Source organism: Prionailurus bengalensis, chromosome C1, assembly GCF_016509475.1.
Source record: "Prionailurus bengalensis isolate Pbe53 chromosome C1, Fcat_Pben_1.1_paternal_pri, whole genome shotgun sequence".
Taxonomy (NCBI): domain Eukaryota; kingdom Metazoa; phylum Chordata; class Mammalia; order Carnivora; family Felidae; genus Prionailurus; species Prionailurus bengalensis.
The window spans coordinates 176,870,182-176,884,177 of record NC_057345.1 but is presented as its reverse complement, the minus strand read 5'-3'; the positions used below and the strand labels follow the sequence as shown (position 1 = coordinate 176,884,177).

The window sequence follows — 13,996 nt, the reverse complement described above, 5'->3', positions numbered from 1 at the left end:
GCACACTAGCATTGAAAGTTAGTGCCATTTTCTCCTTCAAAGAGCTTTCCCTATGTATATCTTTACCAAGGGCTCCAAACAGGAAATCCAAGAAAGGCTTGTTAATTCAGCCTTGCATTCACCCAGTGAATATACAATTGGTCTGATTAAAGCTGCTTTGAATTTACTAATGAATTCCTCATTGACTACTGCCAGAAACTTATCAGACACCTTTATTACCACAGTTACCTAAGGAACAACTAGGATAAAAACTGAAATGAATGATAGTAGGTCGTTTGGTTGGCAGATCTGGAGGAAAGGAGGTAAGCAAAGAAAGAGAGTGCTCATTAGAACTCACGGTTTCTCCTCTGTCACCATTCTTTCCAGCCGGACCGACGGGGCCAGGTGGGCCTGGATGACCAGGAGCACCAGGAGGACCAGGAGAGCCGTTTTCTCCACGGTCACCCTGAGGACAAATTCACAGACCCCAAATAAATATGATCAGTAGTTATTGCTTTAAGTACACAAACTTGGATTACCTGGGTTATGGGTTTATTATACCTTGCCACCAGGAGCTCCATCTCGGCCTGGCAGACCATCTGATCCTGGGTTTCCCTGATTTAAAAAAAGAACAAAAAAAGGAGAAAAGAAATCAAACTCTTTGGAACCATTCAAATACTATCCAAGCCATGGATAGTTGCTGCTCAATGGTAGCAACAGCATCCAAAGAGCATAAAAACTAGTTCCCAGCAGGGTGCTTGGGTGGCTCAGTTGGTTAAGTGGTCCACTTCGACTCAGGTCATGATCTCAAGGTCCATGAGTTCATCCCCACACTGAGCTCTGTGCTGACAGCTCAGAGCCTGGACCCTGCTTCGGATTCTGTGTCTCCCTCTCTCTCTGCCACTCTCCCGCTCACCCTCTTTCTCTCTCTGTCTCTCAAGACTGAATAAACAGTAAAAAAAAATTGTTTTAAACCTGGTTCTTGCTTAGGACTGAAAAATCTTAGATATTCCAATGGCTATGATGCTTCAAAGGGTCACAATGTGTAAATAGATAAGCAGTATACCTATGTCACTAAAATTTCACAGATGAGAAGGGGAGAAGTGATTAGGGAAAAAAATGTCTAAAAGGGATCCCTAGGAAAGAGATAATAGAGAAAGCTTGAGAAGCTGATGTACCTGTGTGGCTCAGTCGGTTAAATATCTGACTTTTGATTGTAGCTCAGGTCATGATCCCATGGTTTGTGAGTTCAAGCCCTGCATCAGGCTCTGCGCTGACAAGTGCAGAGCTTGCTTGGGATTCTCTCTCTCACTTTCTCTCTCTGTCCCTCCTCACTCACATTCTCTCACTCTCTCTCTCTTTCTCTCAAAATAAATAAATTGTTTTTAAAAAGCTTGAGAAATAGTAATTTAAGCTGATAATGGAAATCTACAATTTAAGAAGAACCTTAATCACGGATAACACGCAGCACGTTTTCACACAGGAGGGATGCTGTAAATTGGGGTCTCCCCATCCTCAACTTGTTTCTTTATTTGGCTAGCATTCATATGCTGCTACACTAATGATCATTCATCAGGTAAATATTAATGAACATGAGCATTTAAGATTATTCTAAATTGTAATAGAAAGGTTATATTGTTATTAAGGAAAGGAGAACTCTGGAATTTGGCAATATTTACACTCTTAGACATTAAGGCACAATTCGACCCTTGCTTAAATAGATTGCCAAATACTATCTGGATAATTGGATATTTACTAAGAGCACTTACATCCCTTCCAGGTTCACCAGCTGCACCAGCCAGACCAGGAAGACCCTGGGGTCCAGGAGCACCACGTTCTCCATTGTGCCCAGGAGATCCTGGTTTCCCACTTTCACCCTGTGCACAAAGAAATCAAAGACATTTTGTTTTCTTATTTTATCTTAAGCAATCGATCAATATAATGTTATGAGATGTCCTTATTTTTCAAGGAAAAACTTTGTTTTATTAAAATTCTATTGATTTTTTTTTCCTAAAACTATCCCCACCATTGAGGAAAAGCCGTGGGGAAGCAAGTTTCCTGCATTTTCCACATTGCCCAGTGACTCTGGATACCAAACAGCTAAGTAATTACATGGTTATATTATTCCGAATACATCCCAATATGAGATGTATAAATAGACATAACCATTGTAAGAAAAAAATAATGATTAACCATCATGAAATTATAGGTTTATAACAACCATTAGAATTAGGTTATTTTGGACATTTGCTCTATCTAAAGAATATACATTTATCAGATATGTTCTTATAAATTGAATCCGCTTAAATGTTATATCTGAACTTCATTACAATATTATATGACATTTTACTTGAAGAGGTACTCAAAGTGTCAAAATGTGAGCCCTAATAATACTGAATTATATTACCCCATTTTTAAATGGGTATTTAAGATGCTAAGCACTAGGAGTGCAAAATAAATTGAGTTGATGGAAAAATGGCATTAATTAAAGGCTTTCATAGATCTATAAACTATTTCCCTCTTCAAAACTGACAGTCAGCAAACGAAAGAATGCTCACAAATCTGATAGAAGTATTTAAGATGGCAAGATATTTTCTGTGATATCAACTTATTTGTGTTAACGTTCAAGGCTGCCCTATGATGTGTGTTGGTTTTGTGTTCTGCAGCCTTTTAATAATATGAAAAGATCAAGAATTTGCTTCTATGAGAGGAAAATTTGCTCATTACATACTTATTATGGTTACGCGATCTCCAAAGGCTACCAAAGGAAACCAGAGTCGTGTGAGAGATGGCCACACTCACCTTGACGCCCTGCGGGCCTGGGCTTCCCCTGGGACCTGGTATGCCTGGTGGTCCTGCAAGACCCCTTGCTCCCGTAATCCCGGCAATGCCAAGTGGGCCTGGAGCTCCCTGTTGAGCAAATAATAAAGCCTTAGTTCTTTGTGTGACTATGTTTTCCTCTACTGAATTCGTCATTACAAAGAAAACAGTATTTTCAATCAAGAAAGCAATGAAACCACTCACCGGGGGGCCCTGGGCGCCAGGAGATCCCTTCTCACCAGGCTGGCCAGCATCACCTTTGGGTCCAGACACTCCAGGGCTTCCAGGAGCACCACTGCTACCAGGTGGACCAGGGGGCCCATCCTTGCCTGGAGCACCGGTGGGGCCTGGGGGGCCTGGGTTCCCCTACAAAGAAAATTTTGAAACTTGAGTATTTTCTAATGAAAAAGTAGATTTGTCTTCCCTCTCACATTTTATATGGGACTTAATATAGAAAAGTTGCAAAGGGTGGGTTTCTCATTCTGGGCATATATGAATATTCTTCATGGAATAAAGAAAAAATATTTTAAAAAATACTTACATTATTACCAGGAGGACCAGGAGGACCACGACCACCGGGGAAGCCAGCAGAACCCTGGGAAATGAGAATATTTTTGTGAATTTCAGAAGTTAAGGAGAATGACTAACAAACTGCTAAAAACAAATATCAAGTGTGAGAAACGTGCTAGGTTCTGCATTATAGTTTTTACACCCTCTACAGGGATCTAGTGTTTTCAATGCAGTTTTTATACAGATTGATATTAATTCTTGCTTTTCAATAAGAGTTTAGAGAATGCCAGTTTAAGAGAATCAATACTTACGGGACCACCAGGACTGCCACGTTCACCTTTGACACCCTGGGGACCAGGGGGACCCTATATAGAATAGAGGTAGACACGGTTGATCAGAATAGCACCAAAATCAAAATTTCACAGAAGCATTAGGTCTTTGAAAAACACTAACTCTACTTATAATGATAATCACTTTGCAGCGTGAACCCGTATCAAATCATTGTGTGGTACACCTTAAACTGGCCCACTGCTATTTGTCAATTATATCTAAATAAAACTGGGGGAAAAAGCTACAGCAGACCTACAAATGAACAAACGCAAATCAACAAGACAGTAACCACGAGGTGGTTAAAGCAACTTGATTGAGGCTGTTGGAGCCAAGCTTCAAACTCCGAACTATATTCCAAGGAAGACTATAAGCTTGTCACCATGAGAATCTCCTTCAGTACGAAGTATTAGACTATCCAGGAACCCGAGGGTTTTCTATTCAAAAGCTCACTGAAGGAGAATACTCACAGCAGGCCCAGAACCTCCGGGGGGCCCTGCGACTCCAGGGGGGCCTCCTTCACCTTTCTCACCAGGAGCACCTCTTTCTCCTTTAGCACCGGGCTCACCATTCTGTCCCTGCATTCAGAAATGACAAGCACTTGTGAGCTGACACCCTTCACAATACACTTGGACTATCATACTCTTTCTTCAGAAAATAGAATTGGAAGAGATGGTGAAATAGAATTGGAAGAGCAGGTTTTTTGAAGACATGGCAAAACAAAGCCGATCAAAATACTTCCATGATAAAAGTATCAAGAAAATGTTAAGATGTATGTTATTGTCCTAAGGGAGAAAGTCTTTCCAAGGATTATGCTTTATAAATAAGCACCCCTAAATTCATTTGAGAAAGATAAGGTTTAGAGTGAATTTTAATTAGTATCATTTTATAACAGAATAACTTTAACAATTTTCAGAGTGTTTTAAAATCTAGGGTATCTTGGGAGCCTCCTTGATGAGGCATAAAGGCAGGGAAGGTATTTTTATCTCCATCTTTTAAAGAGTATGAATGAAGTGAAAAACAAAAAGCGGTGCAAAATAACGCTATAGGGAAGGACCAGCTGAGGCTTGACTAGAATCCAGATTCAAACGTGTGTTTTCCAGCAAGAGAGTGATTCTGGGCTGTGTGACTCATATGTGTTCATACTTACAGGAGCACCAGGGAAGCCAGCAGGTCCTGGAGGCCCATGTTCACCTCTCTCACCCTGAAGTGAAAAATATTCTCATTGGTCACAGTGAAGACATCTTTCCAAAGGGACAATGCTATATCACCCTCTGTACCATCTTATCTTTCCTTCAAGCAGGAAGTATGCCAAGCTAGCTGACATGGTTTAACTTGTGAAGACTTTTCCATTTCTCAACAACATTAGGAGTGGACAACACCAAAACCTTGGATTCTTTCTGCCTCTGATTGTTCTACTATTTGCAAGAAAAATAATTTGAGAATTTTGAAGTGTAATCACAGAACTTCTAAACAATGGAAGTATTTAAAAATGTAGTAAAAGAGTTAATTGATAAATCGATTAATTAATTAAAACCATTTAGTATATATCTGTCCTGAGTTGCAAACTCTGAAGGTAGAGAATTTTAGATCTAGAAGGTGCCTCAGGCAACAATCCTGTAGGCTTGAGAAATACTTATTTACAAATGTATATTACTTGTGAGTTTTTTATATTTTTTCCAGGATTATTTCGGAGAGAAAGTGTGATTTAAAACTGTCTCTTGTGAATTTTAGATTTAAGGACTTTGGCCTTGGCATGTCGTATGATTCCTAAGAAAACGGTATCCCGCCATTGAGATTCAGGGGCCCGGGGCAGAATTGCCAAAGAAGCAAGCCCACATAGCTGCCTGGCCGTGTGGGGTTAACAAGCACACTGAAGATGTCTTTAACACTTACAGGGCCACCACGAGGACCAGCTATACCCGGAAGTCCAGGGGCACCACCTTCACCCTGAAAACAAGAGGGAAAAAATATTGCCTTGCATCCAAAAAGCCAAGGATAGTTTCTTTTTGTTTATAGCAAGTATTAAGTGTTACCTTATCTCCAGGCTGGCCAGCTGGGCCAGGAGGACCAATGGGACCAGTAGGACCCTGGAGAAAATAGAAATACATTTTTAATTTTAAAGATAAAAAGCATCCTTTTTCCTGTTAATCAAACAGAGAGAATATAGACATAACATTCATCTACTGAACTAGATAGTAGGACTTTTTTTATGACTCCAATGATATGCTTCACTTGGAGTGTAAATACTGCAGACCTTAATAAATATAAGATTCTCTGGAGATGCCTCTAAAAGACTGTAAGATTCAGTGACCATTTATTGATTCATTTTTCTTTCCACTGCAGAAGATAAATGATGTGCTGTAAGATCTTACAGTAATCTCTTTTTAAAATTAAGGTACATTGCCTTATACAACTGCTTGATAATACAAAATGTTTAATTTAACTACTCAGAGTATAAATACACATATTAAAGTTTTCAGATTGACATTTTCAAATATGGAAGTTTTACTCATGTTACATAAATGAGACACTAGTTTTTTCTTAATTGGATGATGGTTTACCCAAGTCTATTAAAAGTGAAATTTTTATGAACTTCTTTAAGGCAACTATAGTAAATGTAACATCTATGCAATGACTTAATTATGGTGCTTATTTGCTGCAGTCTTCTACAATGTGTTTGTTAATGTGAATATAATTGATGGTAACTTTTTTTCATTTTGTTTGTTTTTAACCCCTATTTTGAAGTAGTTATAGATTCCTGGGAGGTTGCAAAAGAATTTACAGGAAAATCCTGTGCACTTGTCTCCCAGCATCCCTCAATGTTAACATCTTACACAATCATCATACAATATCAAAACCAAGAAACTGATGTTGGTATGATCTATAGAGCTTATTCAGGTTTCAGCAGTTTTTTTTTTTAATGTTTTATTTATTTGTGTGAGAGAGAGAGAGACAGATCACGAGCGAGGGAGGGGCAGAGAGAGAGCGGGACACAGAATCTGAAGCAGGCTCCAGGCTCTGAGCTGTCAGCACAGAGTCTGACGCAGGGCTTGAACCCGCAAGTGGTGAGATCATGACCTGAGCTGAAGTCTGATGCTCAACCGGATGAGCCACCCAGGCACCCCCAGGTTTCAGCAGTTTTATATGCACTCACTTGTGAGGGTGGGTGTGCCTAAGCTCTACACAACTTTATGAAGTGCAGCCTTATACGACTACCACCATAATCAAGATACTCAAACGTACCATCACTGCAAAACTCCCTCACATCACCTCTTTTAGTCACGCCCATCTTCCTCTCCCCTATTCTTAACTGCTGGCAATCACTGATTATGTCATTTCATAAGTGTTACATGGATGGAATCACACAGCGTGTATCCATTTGAGGTTGACTTTTTTTCACTCACCATGGTGTCCTTGAGGTCTGTATAAGTTGTTGCATGGATGACTAGTTCATTCCTTTTTATTGCTAAGTAGTATTCCATGGTATGACTATACCACAGAATTATAATTTTCATAAAATCATGAGCAGTATTGATTATCTTGGATTTTAGTGAGTCACTATGACTTTAGTTTGTAAGTAACCTTTATCACAATTTTGAGATTTTTCTATTCTCAGGTCACTATTGAACTATCAGCTAATGATAGATATAAAACAGGAATTTTAACAGTCAAGTCATTTGGGCCTTCCTAATGGCCAGAAAATGGCAAAACATGGTATAAGTTATCATGATGAGTTCTTAGAGCAAATACAGGTTGAGGAGAGGAACTATTCCTTGTCACATACGGGTAAGTCTTATTTTTCCCCAGTGCGAATACTCACCCTTGGACCATCTTTCCCTGGAGCACCATCAGTACCTGAACTGCCTGGTTCACCCTGTCAAATAAAAGCCAATGTCATCCCATTAGAATCATCCTCAATGAAAATCTGTCAAGAAGAAGAGCAACCCTTATGGTCTGCTGTGATGTATAGTAGGTGTTCCGATTAATAGTTGCCCTGGCAATACATCTCAATTTTCATTTACTATTAAAACGGTAACATTAGTTTTGAAAAGAGGTTACTTTACAACAATGTTTCTTTCCTTCAAACTATGAAGTCTGTTTCATGACATAATTAACAGCAGATATGTCGGTACCTTGTCACCCTTGGGACCAGGGCCTCCAGGACCTCCTCTTTCTCCAGGCATCCCTTGCAGACCAGGAGTCCCAGCAAGGCCAGGTGGCCCAGGGGGACCAGCAGGCCCCTGAAATTAAGGGACAAATAGTAAACCAGAAGAAGGAGATCGAGTGCATTTTGTGAAATCTAGGTAAAATGAACGATGTGGAGTTACCTTTCCTCCTTCGGGACCAGGGGGGCCAGCTCCACCTCTCGGTCCAGCGGGCCCCAAGGCTCCAGGGGGCCCACGTTCACCGGGGGCACCGGAATCACCCTGTGGGAGGAAAATGGAATAGCTCTGTTAGAAAGCCCAATGCTAAAAACCAAACCAAACCACCCCGAATTGTATTATTCTGATGCACACCGCTCGCTTCTTACTGTATATTTTTGAACAATATGGAAATTTTTATAGTTACAAAAAGACATTTGATCAACTGAATGAGAAATGGAAACCAAAAAAGAGTCTGTGTCAACGAGGTAACTTTGATTCCTGATCTGATGAGCTTGCTCTAAAAATGTTCTTATTACTTTATTCACAAGGGCGAATATTTAATAAAGTTTTTCTACCAAAACAGTTTTCCTCTGCAGAATCAATGCACTGGAAAGATTTTTCTTTTGCAACTTCAGGCCCTTAGTTGCTTCTGTAGCATTTATTCATGTCAGAAAATTTGATTTTCCAGATGAAGCAAATCTAATATACTAGAAATGTCTTGAGTTACCCAGAATGTATTCACCAAATATTTGCAATGTTGTGCTTCTAAAAAAAAAAAAGACTATTTCACTTGATATACTAAAAATGAATCACTAATCAATTGCTCTATAACAGGCTGACGAAATTAGAAAGTAAATAGAGATATTTACCTTGCCTCCTGGAGTTCCGGGTGAACCAGCTTCACCCTTTGGACCCTAGAAGATTGGCATTATATGATTAGGCCTATATCAGAATGCATGTTACATGAATGTAAGTAAAGTACGCATTTGATTTGTTTGCATTTTGTACAATTTGTTAAATCTTGAGCTATGTAGTCTTTCTTTTATTTTATGGTAAAATTGAAACTTTCCATGTGATAGCTATGATTAAGTAATTTGTGTTTGTTTTGTTAATGAATATTTAAAAGCTTAATGTTAAAACTCAGAAACCGTGGCATGAGAAAATGCAAAAGTTAATAACTGATAAATGATTATGATTTATTCTTTTGGTTTCTGAGTTTTGAAAAAAAGGCATGCAACTTACTGGTTCTCCAGGTTTTCCATTTTCTCCTGGAGGTCCACTGGTTCCTGGTAAGCCCTACAAGGGATCATATTTGTATTGTGTAATCACTTCAAACACTGCTTACAGAAAAGCTTCTCATATGTATGCTTCTGCAAGGTATTCAAAATGGCTTTAGCAATCTTTTTAAGACTAGGATATTTGTGGCTCTCAAAATTCAATGGCAGAGATGTGACAATCATATCTTCCAAACTTATGTTTATCTCCCTCTAATTTTTCCCTGCATATAAAAATGAATTAATGAGTATGGTGAAATGGATTTAGCTATGTGAACTTAAATTATGATAAAATTAAGTATAAGCATAAAGGATTATGCATACTTAGGGGCACCTGGGTGGCTCAGTCGGTTAAGCATCTGACTTTGGCTCAGGTCATGATCTCACGGTTCATGAGTTTAAGCCCCACGTTGGGGTCTGTGCTGACAGCTCAGAGCCTGGGGCCTGCTTCAGATTCTGTGTCTCCCTCTCTCTCTGCCCCTCTCCCGTCACACTCTGTCTCTCTCTCTCTCTCTCAAAAATAAGTAAACATTAAAAAAATATTTTAAAAAAGAATTATGCATTCGTAATTAAAAAAAATAATTCTGGAATAGACATGGAAGTTTTGCCTGTCTATTAACATTGGCTGTCATTTTATTTCAAGGTGGAAAACAGACCCACACATCTTCAGATGTATTACAATCTAGTAGTGTCACAAAAAAATAGCTCAATTAGCTCAACAAAGATATAGCTCTCAAGGGAAAGTACTGAATTGTCTGGTTAAAGCAGGAGCCCAGTGATATTTAAATAACAAGTTCTTACTTGTAATCCTTGTGGACCAGGGGGTCCTACATCTCCTTTGTCACCAGCTGGCCCCTAATGTAGAAAGATATAATGAGAAGCTCTATTACAAAATACCCTTTCATATTTAACGGACACAGTTTTCCTTTCAACAGGCTCGTTACTTAATTTAAAACTTAATGGAGGGAAGCAGGCCAGAGTCTGCTCTGCGGAACTGATGCAAAGGAGACATGTTATCTAATCTTTACTTCTAGTCCCTCAGCATCCAGCTAGCTAAGTAACCAAACTTCATAACTGCTCTGGTGAACTGGAATGATGTAGTTAGTGTCAAAGATTATACAATTCCCGCGGTCTTTTTCCCGCCCCACTCCCACTCACTTCCTTCACCTTCTGCGAGTGAACTTACGGTAGGTCCTGGGGGGCCCTGAGGTCCAGTTTCACCATTTTTCCCAGCAGGACCCTAAAAAATCAAGCAGTTAGGGAAGAGGTCACAAAGATAATAGAACTCATAGGTTGGAGATGAATGCATCGATAGAAAGTTGGAAAGAAGTTAATGAAAGCTACATACCTGAGGGCCAGGACCTCCAGGACCACCTCGTTCTCCATTCTTGCCTGGTGCACCCTAAAGAAGTGGCCAGGTGTTAATAATTCTCAAAAAGAAATCATTCATTGTCTTGTTCCCTTTTATTTTCGATCTGCCTCTTCCACACACACATACATACATCCATAACCAAAATCAACTTTCCAGAACTTGATTTCCATAAATTTGCCACTCTTCCCCCAGAACCCCCTCCCCCCCAAAAGAAAGAAAGAAAAAAAGAAAGAAAGAAAGAAAGAAAGAAAGAAAACCCCACAAAGCTCCCTGTCTCACATGGTATTTTGATTTTCATATATTCTTCTGTGCTTTGAAGTGAAGATCACATTTTGGCCATCTCCACACTCCCATATGGAAAGTAAAAGCCTTCTGTCAAATATTTATTGAAGAAATAAAGGAAGGAACTCACATCATTTCCTTTAGGACCAGGGAAACCCATGACACCAGGCTGACCTCGGGGACCAGATGGGCCTGGAGGACCTGGTCGGCCACTTTCTCCTTGACTTCCCTAATGAGAAAAAAATTACATTAATAGAGGTTTGATAAAGATCTCATCAAAATACACAATATACATATAAAGGCTATACAATATACATCAAGGCTAGGCCAAACTGTGCATTGCATTATTCACTGGGCTTATAAAACGAGATGTCAAAATGTACATACGGGAGGTCCTGGTTTCCCATCACTGCCTGGTCCTCCTGGGCTTCCAGGCATGCCCTAAATTGAAGAAGTCAGTCAGTCAGGTGATTTTAAAAGGATAATTAAAAAATATATATAACCACCTGTAAAATTCTGAGATTTCATGTGCAGCCTTTTATTCACACACATTTTTCTGCCTATAAAATGTCTCAGTCAAGTGTTCTATTTTCCGTTTTTCTTCCATCAATTCTAACCTTAAGTTATCTTAAGAGTACTTTGCTTTGTTTTGAGGCTATAAAAGTACAGTTTGCTTTGATTTGCCTTTAATCCTTTCTTTGCCTTTCTTCTTACTAAATGGCTGTATCAATCAAATGAGTGTTTCTCTGTACCCTTATTCCTGGACCTCCAGGGACACCATCTCGGCCAGGTTCTCCAGGAGCTCCTCGGGGCCCTGCAGGGCCTGGACTACCACGCTCCCCAGGGGGGCCCTAAGAGGTGAGATAAATCAGCAAATATGTAAAAGAACTTTTATTGACCTGGACATTGACCATATTTAGGTGTTATAACTAGAACACTTCCTTTTGTCTCTTAAAGAGAGTTGGTATGCTGCTTATATGCCCTGTATAAAATCACTGTTATCTATTAGCTTGGATGATCATAGTGGGAATATTTGGAGGCAACTTTGATGCACATCACATGCCAGCAATATTCAGTGGGCATAGCGACATATTTCTGTGCATATAAAGTCAAATATCTTTGATGTTGTAAAGTCATATTTGTATAGCACTTTAGGGTTTTCAAAGAACTTTCAGGCATTTTAATTTCTCTTATTCTTGCAATCATACTGAAATAAATGATTCTCAGATAACCTCAAGAATTCTCATAGAAGTTAAGTGATTTGCTTTAGTTACAAAGCTAGGAGAACGGCTGAGCCGGGCTGCAATCATTGTTTTATATTGGGAATTTTTATTATTTTTAAACTCTAATATATTTCTTTCAGATATTTAGGTTTCAGTTAATGGGGAACTGTACGGAAGAATATAACTATTTGTAGTAGCAGCACTTACAAAATAGAAAATAAATTATCTACCTTTTCTCCTGGAAGGCCGTTCGCTCCAGCAGGTCCTCGGAACCCAGGAACACCCTGGAAATAGTGACAGGCAAATGTTTCAGCCCAAAGCATTAAACATTTTTCACAGTTTTTGAGTAGCGATATCTTCCCATATCACACAATGCTTCAAAACCAGTATTTGAGATAGAGTACTGAGAAAAATCACGGTTGTCTCACCATGAAGGTGAAATTCTATGTGGATGATACTGATGTTGTTCTCCTTTTAGATGTTCCTGGGAAACATACCCTTTCTCCTGCTGCTCCCGGAAGTCCATTTGCACCAGGTTCTCCAGGCGAACCATCTTTGCCGTCTTCACCTTTAGGCCCTGGGATACCTGGAGAACCAGCTTCACCCTATGAAGGGATATCACCAAAGGGATAATTTGGTTGCTCAATTTTCATCCGAAGTAAGAAATAACCAGTTCCGTTGGGGAAATACTTACACGTTCACCACGTGGCCCTGGCTCTCCTTTGGCACCGTTTTTACCAGGTTCACCCTAGTGAAACAAAATCTTGGTGTAAAAACAGGGAGAGTAGACTAACCAAGTCAGCAGCAGCAACGGCTGATCCAATTATAAAAGCGGCGTGAAACCAACATAAATTCAGCTGAACAAGTACAAAAAGTCTGCTGTTTGTATTTTTGTTGGGGGAGTTAAACCTGTCAGGCAATGAAGGAAAAATAGGCAACTTACCGCAGCCCCTCGCTGTCCAGGAGCACCATTGGTTCCAGATGGTCCAGGAGGACCCCGGGGTCCTATCAGTCCAGGAGCCCCAGGGATGCCAGCAGGACCCTAAAAATAGCCGAGGGACACTAATATTAGTCAAACTTGAACTTTCTTTTCTGAATAGCTAACTTAAACATCGCAAATGTCTTCTCATGCAAAATGCAAAGGGAGGCCAATAATGTGTGCGGACGAAAGGAGAGTGAGGGGTGAGGGCACCTTACCATTTCGCCTTTACCACCGGGACTACCATTGGTCCCAGGAGGGCCCTAGAGGGGAAAAATAGCATATTAAAAATAATGCAAATAGTGAATATACATTTGTAAAGTAAATATATTGGTGGGTGTTGTGCTTTATAGAGACTCGGTGATTCCTCGTGATTCTTCCAACTACAGCACAACACATAAAATGTAGGCAAAAGAATTATCATAATCTGAATAAATTAAAGATCATATGTATATGGTCTAAATTATTAAATAATACATAGAAGCGGTTTTTAATGCTGTTTCTTCTCTGCAGTTCTGTAATTGGTGATTAGTTGGGGCACATTCTTTGAAGTATCTGATAACTCGACATCCTCAACTTCACTTAGTCGTATAAACAGATAATTCATAAATTCTAGAAGAGCTTAAACCTCAGAAGACATGGTTTTTTAGCACTGATCCAATCAGTATTTATCACAGTAAAGTCATTTCAGAGGACCAAGCAACATTTTTTTCTCAAAAAAATATTTTAATTGATAGCAACATTAAAACATATGGTTCCATGAAATGAGTGTAGCAACTCTTCGCAATGGCTGTATTTGTTACTTACAGGAGGACCTGGAGCACCAGCGTGTCCCTGAGGTCCTGGTTCTCCTCTTTGTCCAGGGGAGCCACTTGAACCAGGAGATCCTGCAGGTCCAATTTCACCCTAGGGGATAAACCCCGAGTAGTCATTTTCTCTTGCCATTTCTAATCACTAAGCTAGTTCAAACCCATCTCCCAAAGGCTGGGGTAGCAGGACAATACACTTTATCACAAGCAAAGAATCCTGAATCACAAAGGCGGAGAAAAATGGTAACTATGTGTGTGACTATGTTATCTGCT

The 13,996-nt window shown here is 39.7% G+C and overlaps 1 protein-coding gene across 4 annotated transcripts in view; it reads right to left on the bottom strand.

Moving 5' to 3' along the window:
• The window catches only part of COL3A1 (collagen type III alpha 1 chain), a 54,591-nt gene that overhangs the window by 20,242 nt on the left and 20,353 nt on the right, over window positions 1-13,996 (bottom strand). For 3 of the 4 annotated variants that reach the window (XM_043577272.1, XM_043577274.1, XM_043577275.1), the window contains 28 exons: window positions 13,722-13,820; window positions 13,133-13,177; window positions 12,879-12,977; window positions 12,630-12,683; window positions 12,433-12,540; window positions 12,166-12,219; window positions 11,465-11,563; window positions 11,100-11,153; window positions 10,843-10,941; window positions 10,407-10,460; window positions 10,245-10,298; window positions 9,860-9,913; window positions 9,027-9,080; window positions 8,654-8,698; window positions 7,968-8,066; window positions 7,773-7,880; window positions 7,460-7,513; window positions 5,673-5,726; window positions 5,533-5,586; window positions 4,787-4,840; window positions 4,107-4,214; window positions 3,621-3,674; window positions 3,341-3,394; window positions 3,004-3,165; window positions 2,782-2,889; window positions 1,749-1,856; window positions 541-594; window positions 338-445 (listed from right to left, as the gene is read on the bottom strand). In XM_043577272.1, the coding sequence (XP_043433207.1) occupies window positions 338-445; window positions 541-594; window positions 1,749-1,856; window positions 2,782-2,889; window positions 3,004-3,165; window positions 3,341-3,394; window positions 3,621-3,674; window positions 4,107-4,214; window positions 4,787-4,840; window positions 5,533-5,586; window positions 5,673-5,726; window positions 7,460-7,513; window positions 7,773-7,880; window positions 7,968-8,066; window positions 8,654-8,698; window positions 9,027-9,080; window positions 9,860-9,913; window positions 10,245-10,298; window positions 10,407-10,460; window positions 10,843-10,941; window positions 11,100-11,153; window positions 11,465-11,563; window positions 12,166-12,219; window positions 12,433-12,540; window positions 12,630-12,683; window positions 12,879-12,977; window positions 13,133-13,177; window positions 13,722-13,820 (2,151 nt within the window). The remainder of the gene's footprint in view (window positions 1-337; window positions 446-540; window positions 595-1,748; window positions 1,857-2,781; window positions 2,890-3,003; window positions 3,166-3,340; window positions 3,395-3,620; window positions 3,675-4,106; window positions 4,215-4,786; window positions 4,841-5,532; window positions 5,587-5,672; window positions 5,727-7,459; window positions 7,514-7,772; window positions 7,881-7,967; window positions 8,067-8,653; window positions 8,699-9,026; window positions 9,081-9,859; window positions 9,914-10,244; window positions 10,299-10,406; window positions 10,461-10,842; window positions 10,942-11,099; window positions 11,154-11,464; window positions 11,564-12,165; window positions 12,220-12,432; window positions 12,541-12,629; window positions 12,684-12,878; window positions 12,978-13,132; window positions 13,178-13,721; window positions 13,821-13,996) is intronic. The other variant, XM_043577276.1, reaches the window with a different exon arrangement.